General features: G+C 39.0%; 1 protein-coding gene across 10 annotated transcripts in view; it reads left to right on the forward strand.

Annotated features, from left to right (window-relative positions):
- LOC126456768 (thiamine transporter 1-like) overlaps positions 1–25,303 on the forward strand; it is a 619,041-nt gene that overhangs the window by 279,793 nt on the left and 313,945 nt on the right. For 9 of the 10 annotated variants that reach the window (XR_007585386.1, XM_050092528.1, XM_050092526.1 and 6 more), the window contains exon 3: positions 17,056–17,226. Coding sequence is in view for 9 of the 10 variants with exons in the window: in XM_050092528.1 (XP_049948485.1) it covers positions 17,056–17,226 (171 nt within the window). In the remaining variant the exon portion in view is untranslated. Of the gene's footprint in view, positions 1–17,053; positions 17,227–25,303 lie in introns of all 10 variants that reach the window. The other variant, XM_050092532.1, reaches the window with a different exon arrangement.

A 25,303-nucleotide genomic window follows, 5' to 3' on the forward strand; every position in this document is an offset into this window, starting at 1 on the left:
ATTTGATGATTAACTTTTGGAGACGTTTGGCTATGAAGTATCCTGGGGCTTTCCTGAGGTTAGCAGCTGATTTCATTGGTGTATCATTGTTTATACAGGGTGTTGCAAAAAGGTACAGCCGAACTTTCAGGAAACATTCCTCACACACAAAGAAAGAAAATATGTTATGTGGACATGTGACCGGAAACGCTTACATTCCATGTTAGAGCTCATTTTATTACTTCTCTTCAAATCACATTAATCATGGAATGGAAACACACAGCAACAGAACGTACCAGTGTGACTTCAAACACTTTGTTACAGGAAATGTTCAAAATGTCCTCCGTTAGCGAGGATACATGTATCCACCTCTGTTGCATGGAATACCTGATGCATTGATACAGCCCTGGAGAGTGGCGTATTGTATCACTGCTGTCCACAATACGAGCACAAAGAGTCTCTACATTTGGTACCGGGATTGCATAGACAAGAGCTTTCAAATGCCCCCATAAATGAAAGTCAAGAGGGTTGAGGTCCAGAGAGTGTGGAGGCCATGGAATTGATTCGCCTCTACCAATCCATCGGTCACTGAATCTGTTGTTGAGAAGCGTACGAACACTTAGACTGAAATGTGCAGGAGCTCCATCGTGCATGAACCACATGTTGTGTCATACTTGTAAAGGCACATGTTCTAGCAGCATAGGTAGATTATCCCGTATGAAATCATGATAACGTGCTCCATTGAGTGTAGGTGGAAGAACATGGGGTCCAATCAAGACATCACCAACAATGTCTGCCCAAACGTTCACAGGAAATCTGTGTTGATGATGTGATTGCACAATTGCGTGCGGATTATTGTCAGCCCACACATGTTGATTGTGAAAATTTACAATTTGATCACATTGGAATGGAGCCTCATCCGTAAAGAGAACGTTTGCACTGAAATGAGGATTGACACACTGTTGGATGAACCATTCGCAGAAGTGTACCCGTGGAGGCCAATCAGCTGCTGATAGTGCCTGCACACGCTCTACATGGTACGGAAACAACTGGTTCTCCCGTAGCACTCTCCATACAGTGACGTGGTCAACATTACCTTGTACAGCAGCAACTTCTCTGACACTGACATTAGGTTTATCGTCAACTGCACGAAGAATTGCCTCGTCCATTGCAGGTGTCCTCATCGTTCTAGGTCTTCCTCAGTCGCGAGTCATAGGCTGGAATGTTCCGTGATCCCTAAGACGCCGATCAATTACTTTGAATGTCTTCCTGACGGGACACTTTCATTCTGGAAATCTGTCTTGATACAAACGTACCGTGCCACGGCTATTGCCCCGTGCTAATACTTACATCAAATGGGCATCTGCCAACTCTGCATTTGTAAACATTGCACTGACTGCAAAACCACATTCGTGATGAACACTAACCTGTTGATGCTACATACTGATGTGCTTGATGCTAGTACTGTAGAGCAATGAGTCGCATGTCAACACAAGCACCGAAGTCACCGTTACCTTCCTTCAATTGGGACGACTGGCGGTGAGTCGAGGAAGTACAGTACATACTGACGGAACTAAAATGAGCTCTAACATGGAAATTAAGCATTTCCGGACACATGTCCACATAACATCTTTTCATTATTTGTGTGTGAGGAATGTTTCCTGAAAGTTTGGCCTTACCTTTTTATAACACCCTGTATATCTTTGATTGGCTGCAAAGTATCAGTGCTTCTGGATTCTGCTGTTTTATGTAGTATTTCTGTTTTTCAGTGAGTGCATGTTCAGTGTTTCACAATGTTTGTTTCAGTATTGCCTGAAATTGTGCGGTTGGGTCTGATTTCAGTATTTGTATGGTGTTGGGATTTATGTATTCCTGGAGTTGGGAATTACGTATTCCTTTATTTATTATTTTTTTAATGTAATGTTCTCTATCCATAAGTATTGTAACATTTCCTTTGTCTACTCTCATTATTACTGTGGTACTGGTTATTAACTTTTGTTTCAACACTTTCACAGTTGCTGCTTCTATGGTGGTTACTCTTATTATTCGTCTTCTGTGTGTATTTATGTTACTAATTATCTTGTCAGTCCTTTGTTTATTTCATAATTATTTTGTTATTCTTCACGTGTAAGGACGTGTTCAGTCTCTGCTATAAAAATTTCTATGTACTGATTGTTTAACTTTTGGTTGGTGCAGTGTTTCAACCCTTTGCCCAAGAGCATTTTCTCCTTTGCGTGTAGTTCTGTCTCTGTCAGGTTAACTAAACATGGGAGAAATGTTTGTTGGTGTTCTTGTGGTTTCACATTCCACATGTTTGTGTCTTTTATGTTGTTAGTTTCATTTTTTTTTGTCTACACCTATTTTGTGAATGCTTTACTGTTGTGTATATTTTGTGTTCAGGTTTTTCTGTCATGCAGAACTGTGGGGTTTCCTATGCGTTGTGATACCTGTAAATGAATCTCATACAGTATCATGTTTAGGTACTGTTTTTTCTCAAATATAGTAGCTTCATTAAAGAATATAGCTTATTAATTAAAGATGATACACCAATGACAGCAGTTATTAACTTCAGGAAATTCCCAGCATACCACGTAGCCAAACATCTCCAAAAGTTTATTTGATGATTAAGTTAATAATAAAATAGAAAACAACAGAATAGTGATAAACATAACAGACTTAATAGAACACATCCAGAATATACAGGTACCACACACAACCTCAGTGTTTTCATTTGACATAGAAAATGTGGATACTTTCATCACTATCACACAAAAAATAGAAATCACACAAAAAATCTATCTTTCCACAGCAACCTAATTACAAACTAATTACAGAAACAATGACAGAAATAACAACTATGCTCAGATTGATAGCCGAACAAAACTACTTCCAGTGTGAGAATGAATATTACTTGCAAAGTGATGTATTACCTGTGGGATCACCAATATCAGGAACTTTACCCAGCATTTGTATCAGTCTTTCAGAAAATAAGATGCTTGAAAATGTAATCACTTATGGAAGATTAAAATTCATATTTTGGTACAGATATATGGATGAGCCAGATAAAAAAAAAACCTCTACTCTGAATCAACCAAGCACATCAAAACAGCCACAAACACAATAATACATTAAACATCTAATCATCCTCACATCAGAACTTGTGGCACTGAGCCATATGTTAGATTAAACAGGATTCTGCTCAGCAAGAGAAACTATGAAAAAGAAATGAGCACATTCATTCAAATGGGACAATGAGTGTGAAACACATGTAGTATGCACACTCGATCAAAAAATAAAAACACAAATGCAAAAAAAAAAACACAATGTTCCCAATATTTTCATAGTGGAAGAAAAATCACAATCCGTAAACTCGAAAATTCACACAACACACACACATGCTGACAGCATCACACAAAAAAGTAGCAGATGGTACATTATGACTTACACACATAAATTAAGACACTGAGTGCTAAACATACCAAAGAAACAAGTCTTCCAAATAGGATATAAACTGTGCATATCCTCCAATCAAATGTAAGCCAACTAACAATAAAGAGGGATAAAGTCCAGAGCTCAGGAATTTACAAACTTGTGTGTCAAGGTAGAGATATTGTATCCATAGGAATGACATGTGTGAATATTAAAACAACCGTAGAACAAGATATGAAAAGAATCAGAATAAACAACCTTCACAAATATCTTACACAAATGCAAGAAAACTGCCACATCCAGAAAGTCATTGCTGAAAACAAACTTGTGATAAATGAGCAAACACAATTCAATACAGATTCTCTACTACACACATTAAAGGAAGTAATAAGATAAAAATCATTTCACTTGCATATGCAGCCACATTAAAAAAATACATATTCTCCCTCCCTCCCTCCCTCCCCCCCCCCCCCCCCCCGTCCCTCTTCCACCCAGTCCACCACCTCTCCTCCCCTGTCCCTCTTCCACCCAGTCCACCACCTCTCCCCCCTGTCCCTCTCCACCCACTATCCTCTCCACTCTCCCCCCTCCCCTTCACACACACACACACATACACACACACACACACACACACACACACACACACACACACACACACAGCATTAAAAAAAACTGTAGTTGGTAATAATATTCAACACCTGCCAACACCAACCAAATCTAACAGTTACAGTGCAATGAAGCCTGGAAACAAACATTTCAGATGGCAATTATGTGAATCAGATGAACAGTGCAAAAAATATAACAAAAGCATATTGTGTAGAACAACATCCATGCAACTTGTAAGTAGAAATTTAATTTACTACTACATCATGCAACTGTTTTGGACCTATATAAACTATATGCACAAACTAAGTTGACACTTGATGTGGTTGCTGATGGGAACGACTAAATGGGAAATGCATTTGCAGTCACTCCCATCAGTCACTGCCAAGTGTCAACTTGGAATGCATGTGTTTTACATCATCCCAAAATGTAAACTAAAAAACATAAACAGAATTGTGTACATATTCCAGGCTATTGGAGATTTCTTGAAAAGAATAAAGGGAAATGCATATAGCATGAAGGTTGTGTTTCATTCAGGTGTACTTAGATGGTCCAAAAGTAAAAATTATCAACATATTATAATATTGTATGTAACTGAGGAAGACAGGACTGCCAGCTGCTTGGCCGAGCAGTTCTCGGTGCTTCAGTCCAGAACCGCAATGCTGCCTCGGGCATGGATGTGTGTGATGTCCTTAGGTTAGTTCTAAGACTAGGGGCTGATGACCTCAGATACGTCCCATAGTGCTTAGAGCCATTTGAATGATTTTTGAAGACAGGACTACAGTTGTGTGCAAACATCCTTGAAAATGTGCCTGACAATGCTGTGGTTCTTGGCAGTGATTAACATTTTCACTCATCAGGATATGTTAATTGTCTCTTGATATTAGAACTGATGGAATGCATGTGAACTTAATGGAAAACTGCAGTGGCCCGGTGTAATGTTTAGCTCTCTCTATACAGCTTAAGCGTTTTCGTTGACCTACTTGTTGAAGAATGATGGTTCTGCTTTCTTGCAGTATCGATGTCTTCTGCTAGCACCGGATGCTTCTCCGAAGATTTCGCTGCTAGGAAGAGGAAATTTTCACTCTCTCACTCTCTCTCTCTCTTCTTATTTAAAAAATACACTACTCTTGGAATATCATTCAATGCACCAGAACATATTTATTGCCACTTTGTACAAAAAACAACTAAATTTTATGACAAAAGACAACACATTACCGGGCACCCAGAATCATTTAATTACACATTTTTGAACACAATTAATACATAAGCTTTTATCGTGGCTGACTATCCATGTCCAGTCCACGTACTCTCAACAGCAGTTCAATGTCCAATAAACAGTCCCTGTTACGAGTCTCTGCATTTGTTTTTTAACAATGCAATGCTACATTACAAACAGCTGGCCAAGGAGCTTCCAGGCCGTATTTGTTTATTCTTGGCAGGTCACGCTGAACACTCGCCAGTGCCGACGAATTATCTCCCTTCCAGTTTTGCCTGCACAAACAATAAATGGGTGCAGTATCCCAGGCTCATCCTTATGCCCTGCTTTAAAATAACGCATGTTTGAAATGGCTGGAACTCAAGTGTCTCCAGACTTTCATAAAATTCTGGGGGCACTACATGTCCCTCCCCTTAGCTCGAACACTCGTTATTTTACACACAACATATAATTTAATAATTTTTTTTCTTAACACTTATCTTGTTACTTTGTACTACATAAAAACATTAGGTACAAAAACTCTCTTCCATCTCCAGTATTTCATTAAGCTGTTGGTAATATCTTTCATAGATATAGTACTATGATAAACTAATAGTACAACAAGTATTTGCTTTTTCCAATAGATTTATCTACTCTTGCTTCCAGGATTGAGCAAAAATAAATCCTGCCCCTTAGCCAGTTTCAAAGTTCAGGTGTTATTCTGAGTCGAGTCTTTTTTTAAAAATTTTAGAATTCATATTTACCAGGAGAAACTTTCCACCACAATCTCTGGTCACTATGCCACCCTTTCCCTTTGGGTTCCAATCTACCTAATGGTTGATACTATGAAAACATCTTCTTCCTCATCCTTGGGTAGGTACGCCCCATCCACTTATACTAAACTATGGTACAAGTGAATCCCCTTTTTGGTGCCCCTGCCCGCACAGTATAGGTCAGCCTCCTCTGGGTGTGCCTACCTGCCTCTCTTTCTCTCATTTCTTTTATATCAGATGTGCCCTCCCTATCTTCTCTAACAATGATTCCTAGTCTTGCCTCTTTCATACTCCTGTGCACACTGTTTTGTTTAAAATTTCCTGGTAAAATTTCTATCCACCTCTCATTTCCTCCTCCTGAGTCCTTCAGTCTACCTGCTTAAATTCTTTGCTTGTTCATTGCTTACAGCTCACTTATATAGCCTTAATAACTAAATGTGCTTCGTCCGTGGTTGTAACTTTATTTCTTTTCATCGGGCTATTCGGTTTGCACAATCCTATTATTCATCAGAAATTTATTTGACTCGATACCTCTGGCTTAATATCTGTTTCTTTTTATCGCCATTAATATTACTTTGTACTACTATAGCTATGATCACAGGTGGATATACACTTCGTCCCCCCTTGTTCCTTTAGCTTATTTGACTTGATACCTCTGGCTTAATATCTATTTCTTTTTATGTCCATTCATATTACCTTGTACTACTATAGCTATGAACACAGGTGGATATACACTTTGTCCCCCCTTGTTCCTTTAGCTTAAGCTTACTATACCATTTCACTTGAGATGTGCAACCATCATTACTTAGCACATGTGCTTGAGCCCTTCCTGAGCGCTACTTCCCCCCTTATCTGTGACGGTTGTTGTATTACTTGTCTGTGTCTTTGTATTTAATTGTTTGAGTGTGGAAGTGTGATCATGTGTCCTGATTCTTCGGCCCACTAAGGTTCCTAGTTGCAGGTTTATAGAAATCACGGAAAAGAGAAGGACTTCAGCACTAGAAGTATAGGAATGTGGACAGAGGGAAAGATAGATTGGTACTCTTAAGAGAAGTAAGAAAGGAGATAAAAGAATTGGTTGTTAAGATCGAAGAAAGAAAGAAGACAGCCCCTCTTCCCCAGGATCCCCACTTCACCGGTACTTAAGTGAGAAACCAGAGGAGGTATGATGTTCGGCATCTCCTGCAGAACGGACATTCTCACCATCACTTTTAAGTCCCCAAAGAAAAGATCTTAGCAACTCTTATGGAATGGCAAATGATGAAGAACCAGTCACACTTGTTTGTGAGGGTTGTATGAAGGGCATGGTGTGTAGGTCGTGTCTGTGCCTATGCTACCCGCCCCTTTCAAAATTAGATATAAACGCTCCCCAATCACATCACACTTTACAAAAAATATAAAACATTCTATAAAAATAGAAATTATATACACTATAATCAAATAGTTATTCAGTTAGTCACTTCAATCTATATTTCATACACATGTTCAGTTTATGTCATCTACGTATCATTCTTCCTAAACAGTACCATCATATTATATCTCCTGTTAGAATGTTACCCTGTTAGTTTTACCTCATGCTTAGAGGTTACTGTTTATTGTGACTCCTTAAATTAGTCACAATCATGTAGTCATAATTGGTCTCTTTTAATACTAATATGAAAGGATAGCTTAAGGACTATAAATAGATTACAGGATAGTCGTAGATTTGAAGGGAGTTCAGCGTAGGAAAACTAATGTGGAAGTGACACCGAACCCAACTCTGGAACCGGCGGACGTCACTGCGCCCGTTGACACAGAACGTCAACGTCCTGGGTTTTTTTGTACATATCCTTGACATTATACATTCCCTTTTCCTCTCCCATCACAGGATCTACTAAATATAGTGTTTTTTGGTGTACTATTGATTGAATATGATAAGGTTCTACATATTTCAGAAAAAAATTTGTGTGTTTCTTTTTTCAGTGCTGAACTTCGAAGGTGTTGTTTTACTAACACACAGTCATCTACATGGTATTCTGGGTCAGTTACGGTTGCATTGTATTTATCTACCCTTTGTTGGGCACTCCTGTGTAAGTTTCTACCAACGCTTTCCTGAATTGCTTGGTGATCAGTAGCTTTTTGCTATGGCCACGTAAAACACTTAGAGGTTCTCCTATAAATGGCTTGCCAATGGCTTCTACGGGCATCATTCCTGTAGACAAATGCGGTAGTTCGTTTAGAATAAGCTCAAAATCTTTCATTCTTTCTGCCCATGAGGTATGAGTGTCGTGGCAATATGTGCGGCACAACCTACCAATCTCTTTCATTACTCTTTCACAAGGGTTCGAAGATGGATTATAGTTGGATATTAAAATGTGTCGTGCATTTCCCCAGGCTAAAAATTCCTGAACTTCATGGCTGGTAAACTGAGGTCCATTATCAGAAAGAAAACACCTCAGTTTACATGTAGCTATAAAATATTCTTGCAAACACTTGATCACGGTTTGCTTATTAGCCTTCTTAATAGGAAACAGTCTTACATATTTCGACCAACATCCTATAAGTACTAATATATAAGCCACGCCTCCCTTCCCTTTGGGTATGGGTCCAAAAAAATTGGCAGCTGTAAGGTCATGTAATGCTTTAGGGATAATTGGATACATCTTATACTTTACATGGGTATTATTCGCCTTAGCTCTCTGACAGATGTCACACATTTTAATAGTAGTAGTTACCTTACGTCCTAATTGCTTAAAATAATAAAACTTATTTATGTGAGCTCTGCACTTTTTCACTCCAAAGTGGCCATATCCACTATGAATGTACTGTATTAATTTAGACTCTGCTATTTGTGGTATACACAGCTGCCAATAGCTTGACTCTTTGCTGTTTCTTTAGAACAAGTTGTGATTTGTTACCTTCCACTGTTCCGTTTTGTTTACCGATAATGACTCTCTTATACACGTGGCATAGATCTCTGTAAAATAAGGGTCATGTTTAATATTTTCCGTTATCGTTTGGGCTAACTCATGTACTTTCCTTGTTGGATATTCTGTTGTTATAAAATTGATCACAAAAACTACCCCCAGGTCCTTCTGTACGTTGTAGATCTTTCATGTTTTGAGGTAGTCGCAACAAAGCATCGGGTTCTGTATTCTCTGATCCTTTTATATATTGTATTTTAATATTATATTCTTGTAAAAACAACATCCACCTCATTAGTCTACTGAATAATAATCTACTACTCATTAGGAATGAAAAAGCCTGGTGGCCGGTATGTATGTAGATTTCCGAACCCCATATCAAAGTTTGGAACTTTTCTATACTCCACACTGTCGCTAGCAATTCTTTCTCGGTAGCAGTATAATTTTGTTCATGCTTATTTAAGCTTCGACTAATAAACACTATAGATCTATGATCATAGGTTTCTATCCCCCATTCCCTTTGGAGTAATTCTGCTGCAATGCTGTAATCTGAGGCATCAGTTGCTATCTTAAAAGGTTCATTCATTATGGGATGTTGTAAGATAGGCACATTTACTAAAGCTTGTTTTAGTTTGTCGAAGGCTTCTTGGGTCCCTTGGTCCCAATTCCATGATATACCTCTACATAATAATTTTAACAGTCTAGGGTCATTCATTTCTTGGCTTTGCACATAGCGTCGATAATAACCTGCCATTCCCAGAAAGCCTTTTAATTGTTTAACATTTCGAGGAGATGGACAGTTTGTAATAGCCTCGATTCTCTCAGGGTCTGGTTTAATGCCTTTTACTACCACGATGTGTCCTAAAAACTTTAATTCCGGCCTTGCAAAGTGAGATTTCCTTAACTTTAATGTGATACCCTTGTCCTTAAATTGCTCGAAAGTTTTTTTCAGTGTCCTACAATGTTCTTCCCAAGTAGGTGAAATAATCAAGATGTCATCTACATAAATAACTAGTTCTTTCAATAACTCTCGTCCAATAGCCTTATCAAGTGCTCTTATAAATACTGGTAAGGTTTTCTGTCGAACAAAAAAGCAGTATACTTTTTTGAATCGGGATGTAACCAGATTTGCCAGTACCCAGCCGTCAGATCAACGGAGCTAAAATACTGTGCATTCTTAAATTTAGTTAATAATTCATCTATATTAACTGGACAATCTCTTTTGGTTTCAGTACGACGGTTGAGAGTGCGTGCATCTGGCACCAATCTCACTCCACCTGTAGCTTTTTTCACTACTACTAAGGGATTATTGTAGACATTCATACTCCTTTCTATTATGTCTTGATCAATCATATTATTAATCTCTTCCCTAACCTCTTCTTTAAGGCTTATAGGTATAGGGTATGGTTTGCAAAAAAATTGAGTCTCGTCCTTAATCTTAAATTTGCAAACATAATCGCTAACAGGACCCGGATTCTCTGAAAATACTGAATGGTATTTAGACAATATTTTCACTAAATCCGTTTGCTGTTCAATATTTAACACTTCAGATTCACTTAGCTTCTTGCGAAAGTCGTCTTGTGGACATGCAGTATTAGTTAACTCTATCTCTGGAGACAACTGAGCTGACGCGGTTAATTGTAAACTTTGGTGTTCAGATATTTGTTTATACACATCGCTGTCTGTCGCAAGCTTAATGCAATGTTTATTCTCGGGTTCCCCCACATAAATACAGTTCTCATTGAAATTTAGTATAACATTAAAATCGATTAACCAGTCTAAACCAAACAATGTCTCTATTTATGTCTTCCACTACTAGCAAAGGTTGTCTAAACGTCATATCACTTATACGGCAGTGTGCCAATGTTTTGTATTTAACAACCTTACTCTTCTTTCTTCTATACCAACTATGTGTACCCCAGTTACTGGTAAAACAGGTAAATTACTTTTAGTTTTTAATGTATTAAAGTATTCATTAGAAATAAGTGATACTTCACTACCAGAATCTATGAATATGTCTACTTTGTGGTTTTCTATCTCTCCTGTTATAATAGGTTGTGGTGGCGTAGTTATTTTGTTCATTTCCTCCAGCAGTAGCCAGTCCTTGGTAGGTAGTTCATGCATAAAGGAAACCTGTACCCTCTTATTTAGGCTTCTCAATGTATTTCGACGACCTGGGCTCCGGCCCTGGATCCAGATCGCTCCACGTTTTCCTCACGGGTAGCAACCATGGGACGATTTCCAAACGTTGGAACTGCAGTATCCCCTGTTCCACAGCTGTTGCTGGGCATGAATTCCTGCGTAGTTACTGGACTGAGGTTGGACGTTAATGGTCCTCATGAGCAACCCCCTCTATTTACATTCCTGCTAGGTCGGTGGACTCGGGCAAGATTGTATTTATAAGGCTTTGACTGGTCGTTATGATTCATGTTATTCCTCCTAAAATTTTTTTTTTTTTTTTCTGCATGCAAGTTCTCATTCCTGTCTTTATTGATTGCATCGAGTGCGTCTACAAAGGATAACAGTTCCTCCACCGTTTTCCACTCACTGCATAGAATATCTTTTCTAGCATAAGTAGGTAGACATCCTATTAAAATTCTAACTAATCCCTCTTCTTCCATTGGTCGATCTAAATATTTTGCCCTTGTCAAATGCCAGTCAAAATACTTGCGCATTGTACCCCAGGCAATACTATAGTATTTAGGATTCCACAAATCTGAGATTGACTTCTCTTGTGCACTTGAGACCAATATTTTTCCTTAAACTATCTCTGAAAATCCTCCCAGATGTGAAGTTTTCGATATTTACTGTACCCCATTCTGAAGCTTCACTCTCCAAATAACCTACCGCAAACTCTATTTTCTTAGCATCCTCCCAACTTTTAGGTATGGCATGGTTAAATCGTTTTAAGAAATGTGTGGTGTGTACCTCCCCATCTGGTTTGAATGTCACATTGCAAATCAGTTATCATGTCCTTATTTAATATAATATTTTAGGAAACTGTGCCTTTCTCTGGTTTCTCCTGCATAAGCTAGAATTCTTTCCTCAACATTTCTGTCTTTCTTGGTGTTATCTAAATTGGAAGTTACTCTAGGCAAAGAGATATCAACACTTAGTTTCTCTTCAACCTTTCCTCCTATTAATTCTTCTACTTGTTCTCCTAAGCCATTCAAATTTATAAGCTCTGCAGTCATTAACTTTTCTTTGAAGTTCTGTTCTACGGTTTCCACCCATGATTTGACCCCTGAAATTTGCACCTGTACTAGAGGGAGCAACTTATCTTGTTTCTGGACATTGGTTTTTAGCGTAGTTAATTCTTGTTCGACCACCTCAAATGTAATGTTACATACATTTTTCAAAGAGTCGTATTTTTCATTAAATTGTGTTTCCAAATTACTACATTTACACTCTACATCATATTCGAATTTTTGAACTAAACCTTTTAGATTAGCTTCATTTCTTTGTTCTAAATCCTTAAATAAAATATTTGTCTGTTCACTAAGGGAATCGGACAATTCTTTTTTCAATTCTTTTTTCCATTCTTGCATCTGATTACTTACGATATTAACTTGAGCCTCTAGTTTTGTATTTTGCAAATCTAACTTAGAGTTTAATTCTGTCTTCAGTTCGTCCTGTTTTGTGTTCTGTGATTCAAACTGCGCTTTGATAAACCTCATTAATTCGCCTAAATTTGGCCTCTGTTTTTTTATTCCCATAGCCCCAACAGACTCTATGGGTTGATGTTCCTTTTCCATTGTGTTTTGTTTTGCCTTTAATCTAGTTATCATTAGAAGTACACTCACTTATTTCCACAACCCCCCCACACTTCACAAATAATCAAAGGTCAGTAGTAGCTCACCCGGCATCGATGGAAGGCGGCGCCGGCACCGGTGTTCGGCGTCGTCAGCGTCGATGGACGGCGGTGTCGGCATAGGTGGATGGTGGCGCCGGCGTAGGTCAATGACGGCGTCAGCTTTTGTGGACGGCTGCACCGGCATTGGTGTGATGCGATGTCTGCGTTGGTGTACGGCAGCGTTGGCATTGGTGGATGGCGGTGTCGGCGTAGGTAGACGTCGGCGTCGATGTTGGTGTGATGCGACTTCAGCGTTGGTGTACGGCGACTTCAGCGTTGGTGTACGACGGCATCGGCATTGGTGGATGGCAGTGTCAGCATAGGTAGACGGCAGTGTCAGCATAGGTAGACGGCAGTGTCAGCATATGTAGACGGCAGCGGCGGTTTTTGTCTGCACCGCTGTTGGTGTGATGTGACTTCAATGTTTGTGTGCTGCGGTGTCGGCGTTGGTGTGCTGCGGTGTCGGCATTGGTGTGCTGCGGCGCCGGCGTTGGTGTGCTGCGGCGTCGGCGTTGGTGTGCTGCGGCGTCGGCGTTGGTGTGCTGCGGCGTCGGCGTTGGTGTGCTGCGGCGTCGGCGTTGGTGTGCTGTGGCATCGGCATTGGTGGATGGCAGTGTCAGCATAGGTAGACGGCAGCAGCGGTTTTTGTCTGCGCTGCTGTTGGTGTGATGTGACTTCAACGTTTGTGTGCTGCGGCGTCGGCGTTGGTGTGCTGCAGTGTCGGCATTGGTGTGCTGCGGCGTTGGCGTTGGTGTGCTGCGGCGTTGGCGTCGGTGTGCTGCGGCGTTGGCGTCGGTGTGCTGCGGCGTCAGTGTCGGTGTGCTGCGGCGTCGGCGTCGGTGTGCTGCGGCGTCGGCGTCGGTGTGCTGCGGCGTCGGCGTCGGTGTGCTGCGACGTCGGCATCGGTGTGCTGCGGTGTCTGCGTCGGTGTGCTGCGGCGTCGGCATCGGTGTGCTGCGGCGTCGGTGTGCTGTGGCGTCGGCGTCGGTGTGCTGCGGCGTCGGCATCGGTGTGCTGCGGCGTCGGTGTCTGTGTGCTGCGGCGTCGGTGTCGGTGTGCTGCAGCGTCGGCGTTTTGAGACTAACTGCAGCGTTATGCGATTTTATTGATTCCCTTTATCATTTCACCATTTATCAACACGATATTTCTGGATAAGTTTCGTGGAATTGCTGTTCAGCCTCGCTGTTATGGGTTGCTAAGGCAACTCCCAACTGCTTTTTTTTCTTTTTCTTATAACTCCTTTAATATTTCCCCTTCTTTCTCAGGTCCTTTCTTTATGGTCGCCCCATTCTTGTGGTGGCCCGGTGTAACGTTAAGCTCTGTCTATACAGCTTAAGCATTTTAGTGGACTTACTTGGTGAAGAATGCTGGAGCACCGGACACTTCTCCGAAGGAAGGGGAAATTTTCACTCTCTCTCTCTCTCTCTCTCTCTCTCTCTCTCTTCTTATTTAAAAAATATGCTACTCTCAGAATATCATTCAATGCACCAGAACATATTTATTTCCACTTTGTATAAAAAAACAACTAGACTTTATGACGTAAGCCCACACATTACCGGGCACCCAGAATCATTTAATTACACATTTTTGAACACAATTAATATATAAGCTTTTATCGTGGCTGACGATCCACATCCAGTCCACATACTGTCAACAGCAGTTCAGCATCTAATAAACAGTCCCTATTTCGAGTCTCTCCATTTGGTTTTTAACAACACAATGCTAAATTACTCTTTGAAGCCAGCCACAGAGCTTCCGGGGCGTATTTTTTTATTCTTGGTAGGTTGTGCAGAACACTTGCCAACGCCGTCGAATTATCTCCCTTCCAGTTTCGCCTGCACAAACAATAAATGGGTGCAGTATCCCATGCTCATCCTTACACCCTGCTTTAAAATAACACGTGTTCGAAACGGCTGGAACACAAGTCTCTCCAGACTTTCGTAAAATTCTGGGGGCACTACAAAACTACTATTAAATATGAATGTATGGTATTTGTTCTTTCTGACATGTTCAAAAGAACAGACAGCATGCAGAATCTGCAGCTGTGATACATTACCTGTAAATTGGAGGTGGATGTGGGGGAAGGGGATTATTGATGTGAACTGCATTGGGATCCTTTCTTGGAGTCAGCGGTGATGATTGAAAATGTGAACTGAACTGGAATTTGAACCTGGGGTCTCCTGCTTACTAGGCAGTTGCATTAACACCTTGTGGCACCAAGACACAGTGTTAACACAAATGCATAGGCTATCTGATTCTGCACAAGTCTTGATCAATACAGCTGACATCAACAGCCCCTTCCCCTTCCTTTTCTCCTTCCCCCCTCCTCCTCCACCTTCAATTTACACATAGAAATAAAAACCACTATATTATAACTATGCTGTTGTATTGAGTGTCATTTGAAAAGTTGAGATAATTGTTTCTTACTGTTTTGAAGATGATGGTACTACTCTGAAAGTAAAATCTCAACAATACATTCACATAATCAACACTTTTTTGCACCAAGACTCAATGTGCTGCAGATTGACAATTAATGGTTGCAGCAGGATGGATTCAGTACTCATACATCTCAAATTGCCTTCAAGTGCTGGGATAGGTGTTTCCCAAATGCTTAATTTCTCTATGTGGCAATGCTGCCTGGCCAGTAAGATCACTGGACCTTACACCTTGTGATTTTTTTTCTTTGGGCGCATCTTAAGGCTGAGGTGTTCCAGTACCAGCTTGTGACTTTGCTAGTCTAAAAAAATTGAATATGGGAAGAAACTGATCATAGTCCCCAAGAAATGCTCATCAGAGTGATACAGAATTTCTGAAGTTGAATTCAACAATACATTGATAGTGAGGGACACAACTTAAGTGATGGGTTGTTTAAACAGTGAAAAATTCATACTGTGTAGATATCATTCAAGCTAATGCAGCTTCTTTATTCTGATCCATTTGTTTTTTATTTGCGCTTTAACTTAAACAGGTTTCTCACTGCAAGGTTAGGGAAGAATTGTCTTCCTCAGGGAAATGAATTGGTCCCAGGCCTCTTCAGTGACCAACCTATATCTCCCAATGTCAGGAGTTTCTTGTGTGCTGATCATCTCACTCTTACCTCACTTTGAATCCATTGAAGTTACTACAGTGCGAATCAGCTTGATCCAAAATCCTGTAAGACTTAAGTATGTACTTTCCATTTAAGAAACTCAGAAGTCAGTCAGAAATTAAAGGTAGTGTGAGTGTGAGTTGAAGTGTAACAATGTGATACGCAAAGTACTTACGACTGATTGTCAGGGCTCTCTTACTTATGAGAAGCATTGCATGAACACTAAGTTGAAAGTTTCCACCAGGAACAATCTCTTTAAAAAAACAGGCTGGCTCACAATGGGGTAATCAGGCCGAAACAATTTGAATTTCTGCAGTGACACTGTGTTATTCTATTGCACTGAGCACCTGTCCTGTTTTATTTAACTAAAGTCACACTAGGCGGGTGGATGTTGCCCTCAATGACACAAGTAGACTTACTGTATAACAGGCAATTTATGATCTACTCCAACCTTGCAGCCTTACCATCTGGCAGGAATAGCTCCATCTTATGTATGAAGAGAAATAGCTTTGATTAAGGAAAAGAAGAAAATGAAGCAGGAGGTAACTTATCCATTACATGAATATGAAATGCTTGGGCAAAGACTGAAATCCAGGAAGAGCTTTCTCAGCACATCAGACATACTCTTTACCACAAATGTAATATCCATTTGTGGAAAGCTAAGAGACCCATTTTCTGGTAAGTATCTGAAACTCTACCACCTGGTTATGACAAGGAATCCAGGGTTATAATGGCAAGATAAGGCTATGAAAATGAAGATAATGTCAAGTGCAGGTGTGGAGATGATTAGGCTGTTGAACATTTGCTTCAATGGTGTCATCTGTGTCCAAGTTCATGCATAGATGGGCCTTGGAGAATGCACTAGAAGTGGCAAAGTTGTGTTCAAATTTTATGTAATGTGATGTTTGTTAACTGCAAAACTTTTGTTTCTGACATGAGAATACTAATAATAATTACCATTCTGTATGTCAGTTTTTGTGCTTTTATGTCTGAGAATTCATGAACAAGATTTTTTTTTACGCCGGTACCCTACCAGATATTGTTATTGAGATGAAAGTATGAAGCTGATGTGTTTAAATATGATAAATAGTGCTGTAGACTGAGTGACAGTTGCACAACCACTGCCTTCTCCATCATTTTAATTTCCTTAATCTCTTTTCCATTTTAAAACATGTAGCATATAAATGAGCTTAACATTCGATTATCAGTGATTTTTTTTTTTTTTCCAGGTCAATCAAGAAATATATGCTGTAGGCACATATTCTTATTTGGCAGTTTTAATTGTGATCTTCCTTGTGACAGATGGACTGAGATACAAACCAGTGATAATTTTAACTGGGTTGACGGGAATTGCCACATGGAGTGTCCTGACATGGGGAAAGACCATCCCATTGATGCAGGTTAACCTCACTCTTTACATTTATATATGTATAATGTATAAGAGCTGTGAATATTCTTTGATGTGTGTCAGTTATATCAAGGCTCATGATTTTGTGGACTTTTTTCTTTTCTTTTTTTTTTTTTTAATTCTAATGCTATAATAAGTGTTAAACTTACAGATCATTCTGTGTGCATATACAGATTAATGCAATGGACAAAAATGAGAAACAAAGATTAGAGTTTAATGTAGCCTAGACGAGGTTATAGAGACACAGTACAAGCCTGGATTAGGTAAGGAAGGGAAAGGAAATAGGCAGTGCCATTTCAAAGGAATCATCATGACATTTGCCTTGAAAGATTTACAGAAAGCATGGAAAACCTGAATCTGCATCGCTAGATGCAAACTTGAACCATTGTCCTCTGAAGTGTGAGCGCGTTTGGCTGACCACTATGCCACCGTGCTTAGTATTGAAATGAACACTGGAACAGTTGATAATATGAGGGTCATCCACAAAGTAAGTTCCGTTTCTATTTCTATCCGTGGCAGCACTACGATTGCAGTTCTGAGCATGCACGGAAGTTACTATGACTCGAGGAGAAGACATGTACACAAGTTTCAGATCACTGCTGCTGACTAATGCTTTGTAGTGCTTATTTATAATGTCAGCCATAATTGAAAATGTTGCCATGTGTGAAATCAGATATGTGATTTGTTTTCTAAATGCAAAGAAAGTTAAACCAAAGGAAAGTCATTCACAAATCTGTGAGGTTTACGGACACAATGCTATGAGTGATTCAATGGTTAGAAGATGGGTCAGACTGTTCAATGAAGGATGTGATCAAGTGCACAATGAAGAATGAAGCGGACAACCATCTGTGGTTACTGATAAACTGGTTCACACAATTGAAGAGAAGATTAAGCACAACCATAAGTTTACACTTAGTGCCCTCGCTATGGAAGTTCCGCAAATCTCACGATCACTAATTCATGAAATTGTTACTGTAAAACTGAAATTTCGAGAACTTTGCTCACATTGGGTACACAAAGTTCTTACTGAACAACACAGAAAACAACAGATGGGCAGTGCACTTTAGTTTTTGACACGCAGCAATGATGAAGGCGATGTTTTTCTTTCTTGGATAGTCACGGGGGATGAAACTTGGGTATTGTACGACACCACTGAAACAAAATCTCAGTCAGGGGAATAGAGGCACACTTCATCCCCAATGAATGTTGAGCTTAAGCAAATCTTGACACCTCAAAAAGTCATGTGCACCATTTTTTGGGACAGAAAAGGCATTTACCTGGTTGATTTCTTACCACAAGGCCAAACAATCAATGCACATGGTTACTGCGAGACTGTTAAGAAATTGCATCGCGCAATACAAAACTAGGGCCAAGGATTACGGTCAAAATGTTTTGCTTTTTCCACAATAATGCCCAACCTCACATGGTGAATGTGACGAAACAACTCTTATGGGAATTTCACTGGGACGTGTTTGATCATCCTCCGTACAGCCCAGACCTCGCTCCTAGTGACCTTCATCTTTTCTTACACTTAAAATCTGTCCTTGGTGGTCAACACTTCAATGATGATGACAACCTGAGAGAACTTGTTACCACATGGTTGAATACACAGGAGACAACCTTCAATGAAGAAGGCATACAAAAACTTGTGCCACACTATGACAAGCGCCTACAAAATTTTGGAAGCTATGTAGAAAAGTAGTATAACAGTTGTAGATTTTTGTACAATAAATATTTTTTCTGTATCTGTACACATTTGTTTTATGTAACCAAACAGGACTTACTTTGTGGACATACCTCGTAGCATGTATAGTTTCGTCTGTGTCACTCGGGTACTTGTCTGCTTGAATACTGTATCTCCATGTTCAGTTAATCAACATTAAGAATATTTTTCATTATTTTCAGGAAGTTGTGTATGATTTTACTTAGATAGTCTTCTTTATCTCCCTTAATAGTAAGCTAACAAAAGAGTTAACATATATATTTTTTTAAATTTTATAATATGGAGTTTATTTAACTGATAAGCACAAATATGAATATCAAGAGCTCAGATGGTAACCCAGTTCTAAGCAAAGAAGGGAAGGCAGAAAGGTGGAAGGAGTATATAGAGGGTTTATGCAAGGGCGATGTACTTGAGGACAATATTATGGAAATGGAAGAGGATGTAGATGAAGATGAAATGGGAGATACGATACTGCGTGACAAGTTTGACAGAGCACTGAAAGACCTGAGTCGAAACAAGGCCCCGGGAGTAGACAACATTCCATTAAAACTACTGACGGCCTTGGGAGAGCCAGTCCTGACAAAACTCTACCATCTGGTGAGCAAGATGTATGAGACAGGTGAAATACCCTCAGACTTCAAGAAGAATATAATAATTCCAATCCCAAAGAAAGCAGGTGTTGACAGATGTGAAAATTACCGAACTATCACTTTAATAAGTCACAGCTGCAAAATACTAACGCCAATTCTTTACAGACGAATGGAAAAACTGGTACAAGCGGACCTCGGGGAAGATCAGTTTGGATTCCATAGAAATGTTGGAACATGTGAGGCAATACTAACCTTACGACTTATCTTAGAAGAAAGATTAAGAAAAGGCAAACCTACGTTTCTATCATTTGTAGACTTAGAGAAAGCTTTTGACAATGTTGACTGGAATACATTCTCTTTCACATTCTGAAGGTGGCAGGGGTAAAATACAGGGAGCGAAAGGCTATTTAGAATTTGTACAGAAACCAGATGGCAGTTATAAGAGTCGAGGGGCATGAAAGGGAAGCAGTGGTTGGGAAAGGAGTGAGACAGGGTTGTAGCCTCTCCCCGATGTTATTCAATCTGTATATTGAGCAAGCAGTAAAGGAAACAAAAGAAAAATTCGGAGTAGGTATTAAAATTCATGGAGAAGAAGTAAAAACTTTGAGGTTCGCCGATGACATTGTAATTCTGTCAGAGACAGCAAAGGACTTGGAAGAGCAGTTGAACGGAATGGACAGTGTCTTGAAAGGAGGATATAAGATGAACATCAACAAAAGCAAAACGAGGATAATGGAATGTAGTCGAATTAAATAGGGTGATGCTGAGGGAATCAGAGTAGGAAATGAGACACTTAAAGTAGTAAAGGAGTTTTGCTATTTAGGGAGTAAAATAACTGATGATGGTCGAAGTAGAGAGGATATAAAATGTAGACTGGCAATGGCAAGGAAATCGTTTCTGAAGAAGAGAAATTTGTTAACATTGAGTATAGATTTAAGTGTCAGGAAGTCGTTTCTGAAAGTATTTGTATGGAGTGTAGCCATGTATGGAAGTGAAACATGGACGATAACTAGTATGGACAAGAAGAAAATAGAAGCTTTCGAAATGTGGTGCTACTGAAGAATGCTGACGATAAGGTGGGTAGATCACGTAACTAATGAGGAGGTATTGAATAGGATTTGGGAGAAGAGAAGTTTGTGGCACAACTTGACTAGAAGAAGGGATCAGTTGGTAGGACATGTTTTGAGGCATCAAGGGATCACAAATTTAGCATTGGAGGGCAGCGTGGAGGGTAAAAATCGTAGAGGGAGACCAAGAGATGAATACACTAAGCAGATACAGAAGGATGTAGGTTGCAGTAGGTACTGGGAGATGAAGAAGCTTGCACAGGGTAGAGTAGCATGGAGAGCTGCATCAAACCAGTCTCAGGACTGAAGACCACAACAACAACAACAACAACAAGCACAAATACCAGTGAATGTTTCAGTTGTGTGAAGAGACAGGAGGGTATGCAATTCAATACAATTTAACAAAATGGTAAATCTGAAGGTACTTTATTCAGCTGCTGAACAAATTGGAGGAGACTTAAATGCTAAAGTTTTGATGTAAAATCTTGGCTTCACATTTCATTTAAGAAATGTGTCGTAAGGTTAATCTCATCCTTTCAAGCTTTATGAATTTTACTAGTTAAGAATGCTTCATGACTGGGATACTAAATTGTACAGAGACAACTGAACATGTGTAAAGTTGGCAAAACAAAACTGTTCACATAAAAAATAACCAACAAGAGGAGCGTGCCTATTCACCGTCACTGGTTTTGTCCTAATTTTTGGTATTTGAGGGGCTTATTCAGAAATGAAGGTGACAGAAGTAGGAGCTGCTGAGGACCAAGAGTTTAGGTAAAATAGCATTTTCAACATAGGTCAGGTGAGACATGGCCCATTTCAGTTAGCATAGTTTTTAGACAGCAGGTAGCACACAGGAAGTGTATAGAATGAAAATCTAAGGACCAGGAGAGCGGGGGGAGGGGACGGTTGAGACCCTTTGGGTAAACTTTTTTTTCCTTTTTAATTTTTGCATTACTTACACTGCAATAATTCGAAATAATGCTCAATATATTGTATTTATTAGTGTAGACAAAATAGAATGTGGAATTGCAAATAATTTCCCAGAAAGGACTACACTTATATCATACACAAGAACTATGCAAAAAATTTTGTGAGAAGGGGTAGTAATTGTGGCATACAGGACTTCATATTCTGTTAGTCTCATTTTGACCTTTGAACAGCCCTTGGCACATGCACACAAATGATACATTCCCTTTTTTATGATCAATATCATCCCAGTACATGTAAACCATCAACTGTAAAATAAGAAAAGAATCTAATTCTATATAAGAAGTTCTCATGTATGTGTTACAATCCCTTCCTGGAAATTTTTTAGCAATCCCAAATTTTCCTATGCCTCTTCTTTTCATACCTTTAATGGAAATATCAGTAAATACAGTATATTGAGCATTATTTCAGTTTATTTGCAGTACAAGTAGCATAAAAGTTGAAAAAAAAGTTTCTGCATGGGATCTCAGCCTCATGACCCTTGCATTACTGCTCTGAAACCTTTGCACTGGACCAAGCACTGCTTAGAAACTATTCTAACATAAGTGGCTCATATCTCGTGCTGCCTGTTTTTTCCCTAAACACTTGGCCACCTGGAGCTTACATTTATTTCCCTTTAATTTCTGGCCAAGCCCAGTTTATACCGCAAATTTGAAAGAAACCAGTCATGACAAGTAGAAGTCACAAATTGTGGCAACACTTTTTCCCCGTTAATGCACATTTTGGATTATAGCGGCAATGTATTATCATATAAGCAAGACATACTACACAGTGTGTTCGGGAATTCCCATTACTAGCTTGTAGACTTGTAGAGGGGAATGAGAGTACATAATATTTTGAATAGGAACCCATGTCAAGAAATTACAATTTCCATTCTATGACAGTTTCAATTCATATGTTAAAATTGTCCTCTTCTGCTTGAGGAATTGAATTAGCTGTTACAAACTACAATATTAGGAAAAAATTCAAAAGGAAGTGTAATGAAACATCCAGTTATCATTGAAGCACATTTATTTGTATTGTCAGTTAAACATTATGTGCTTACATTACTCTAAAACAATAAATAACCCAGCGTACTGTATGTACAGAACAGTTCTGCTGCATTACACCACTGACATGATGTGGAAACTGCCAACGTTGCTATAAACATTGTACCAACGAGGCATATTTGGTATACATTCTCCCTCAAACCTAGTGTCTCTTCAGTTTCTAGCATAGCAGCCAGAACACATGCCAGCAAATCTTCCTCTATCTCTACAGTAGTCTAGTAAATTAAACTTTGTGTAAAATCCCACAGGAAGCAAATGTGGCAGTCATGGCTGCAACATGGTTGTACCACCTTGGCCTATCCATCTTTCACCACATTGTGCGTGGAGATATCTCTAAACTGTACATGAGAAATGAGGAGTTGTGCACCATCATGCTGAAACTACATTTCCTGATGGCCGTTTAGTGGCACAGCTTCCAAGAATGGGTATAATACATGTTATCCTGTCAACCCTATTACATACAAGGACAAGCAGTTCTGAGACTTTTCTCTTGCTCTCACCAGACACGAACACGTTACGCAGCATCATAGAATGGAAATGATACATTTCTGGGTATGGGTTCCTATTCAGAATATTATGTACCCCCACCCCTCTACAAGTCCTAGAACTCTGTAATGGGAATTTTCAAACAGTGCTAGATGCAGTAGGAAGTAGGTGATGGCATCTCTGCACAAGTAGCTTGCAGTCAAACTACCTGGTCATTGAATCATATACTGGTTTCACCATCTGGACTTTTTTCCTATGTCCACATTGTGGAAAGTGCCAATAGTGTTTCTTGGTAGGTTCTCTTGTCTTCATACCTACAGCATGTAGTCTTTAAGAGAGTTAATAGAGTATGAGCTATCAAAAACAGTATTACAAAATTTTAAGCAAAGTTCATTCAAGTTTTTTCAAAGCCATTCATTCTGTAAGGATGAGAGAGTGTTGTTACTTTGACGAGTAAGTGATTTTAGATCAGACAGACTTCTAACAAAATCTTACCTTTTATGAAAGTCATATTTGAAATGAAATGCAGCAGATAGTAACTAATCAAATAATTATCCAATTCTTTCACAGAAATGAAACTGGTAATTTTTTTTTCCAAACTACGCACTCAAATGTAAGCACAATCTCAACAGCAATTGTCTGTCCCATCATTTGAGAACACTAAAATTCACTGTTACTTTCAATTTAGAAAACAATCAGGTCCAAATTAAGTTGCTGCAGAGAAGATTTTATCTGTATGCATAAAATTATTCACAGACAGAAGTAGCAGTCAGAATGGGATAGCAGATGCAGTAGACAAAATCATTAAAATGAAATTGAGTAAGTAAATATTTAACAGTGAGCTCATAAATTTTGGTCTTGAAATAAAATTATAAATATTCTGGAAAAAATAAGTTCAACTATTGAACATAATGGGTCTAAATAACATGTTATCGATGGATTGTTTATAACTGCAGTACCATGGCTATCCTAAAATGTGACAGTATAGCATGTTAGGATATGCCATCTCATATTAGGGTAACTTCAGTTTGCCACTGTAGACTCATAGTTTTAGTGAGTGGTTTGACAATTTTGTTAACTTTGTGAAGACATCTGGTGATGATCCTGGTGTGCTAATACCAGATGGTCTTCATATCAGGTTTGTGTGGTAGCAGAAGCAAAATAAAACCATGTCAGCATCATGTGTTTACCCCAACGTTCCACATATAAAATATAGCCTCTTTTTCAGAATTCATGGGACTGTTTAAATCGCTTTATTCCCAAGAAATAGAAACCTGGTGAGCAAATAATACAGGTGAAGTCATTTGAAGAGTCCTATTTGAGAGCAGTAACATTGGAAAATCCTATAAGCAGCTTCTGGAAAATGGGACTCTTCCTGTGTAACAGGCTTATACTTAGAGGCATAGACAATGCAATTTACCAGAAGTTTGACTTAAAAGTTGCATAAAATGGAGTAAATGTAAGTACAAATGATATCTGCAAAGCTCGCAACATCACCAAGCCACATAAAGAGCCATCAATTATAGCAAAATCAATTTGTTAGGTAGCTAACATCTTCATACAGGGGGCATTTGGTACAATTCCAAGAGAAAAAACTTGTTTGGAATCAATGGAGACGGATTTGAAAGTTACATTCTTGAAAAAGGAAAAAAAAGAAGAAAAAAAGAAAAGTCTTCCAATCATTTGATCTTGATAAAAATTTAATTGAGGACAATGCTTTAGATGTGAATTCTGAAGATAAAGACACTGGATGCATATTCTGCAGTGGTTATTTCTGTGAAGACTAACACAGAAATGAATACAATGCAAGGATTGCTGTTCTTCTGCTGTCAAAGAATGTTGACTTGAAAAAAGAGTTTGATGTGCTTTACTGCAGTTCTTTTCCACAGTAAATGCAGCAAAAGTTAGTGTAAGGAAGAGAATATTATTATTTTATAGTTTTCCTGTTCTTATATTGCTTGATATTAAGTGTTTCCTCTGGCTGCCTCATAATACGACATCATTTATATTTCAATTCAAATTGACTGATTTAAAATTTACATGTTTCAAGTGTTAAGTAGCACAAATTCAATAAAAAATTTCAAATGCAAACATTTCACATAGATTTCCTATAACAAACATACAGTTATATCAAATACTGTAATATAAAGAGGAGATATGTGAGACA

This window comes from Schistocerca serialis, chromosome 2 (genome assembly GCF_023864345.2).
Source record: "Schistocerca serialis cubense isolate TAMUIC-IGC-003099 chromosome 2, iqSchSeri2.2, whole genome shotgun sequence".
Classification (NCBI taxonomy): Eukaryota; Metazoa; Arthropoda; class Insecta; order Orthoptera; family Acrididae; genus Schistocerca; species Schistocerca serialis.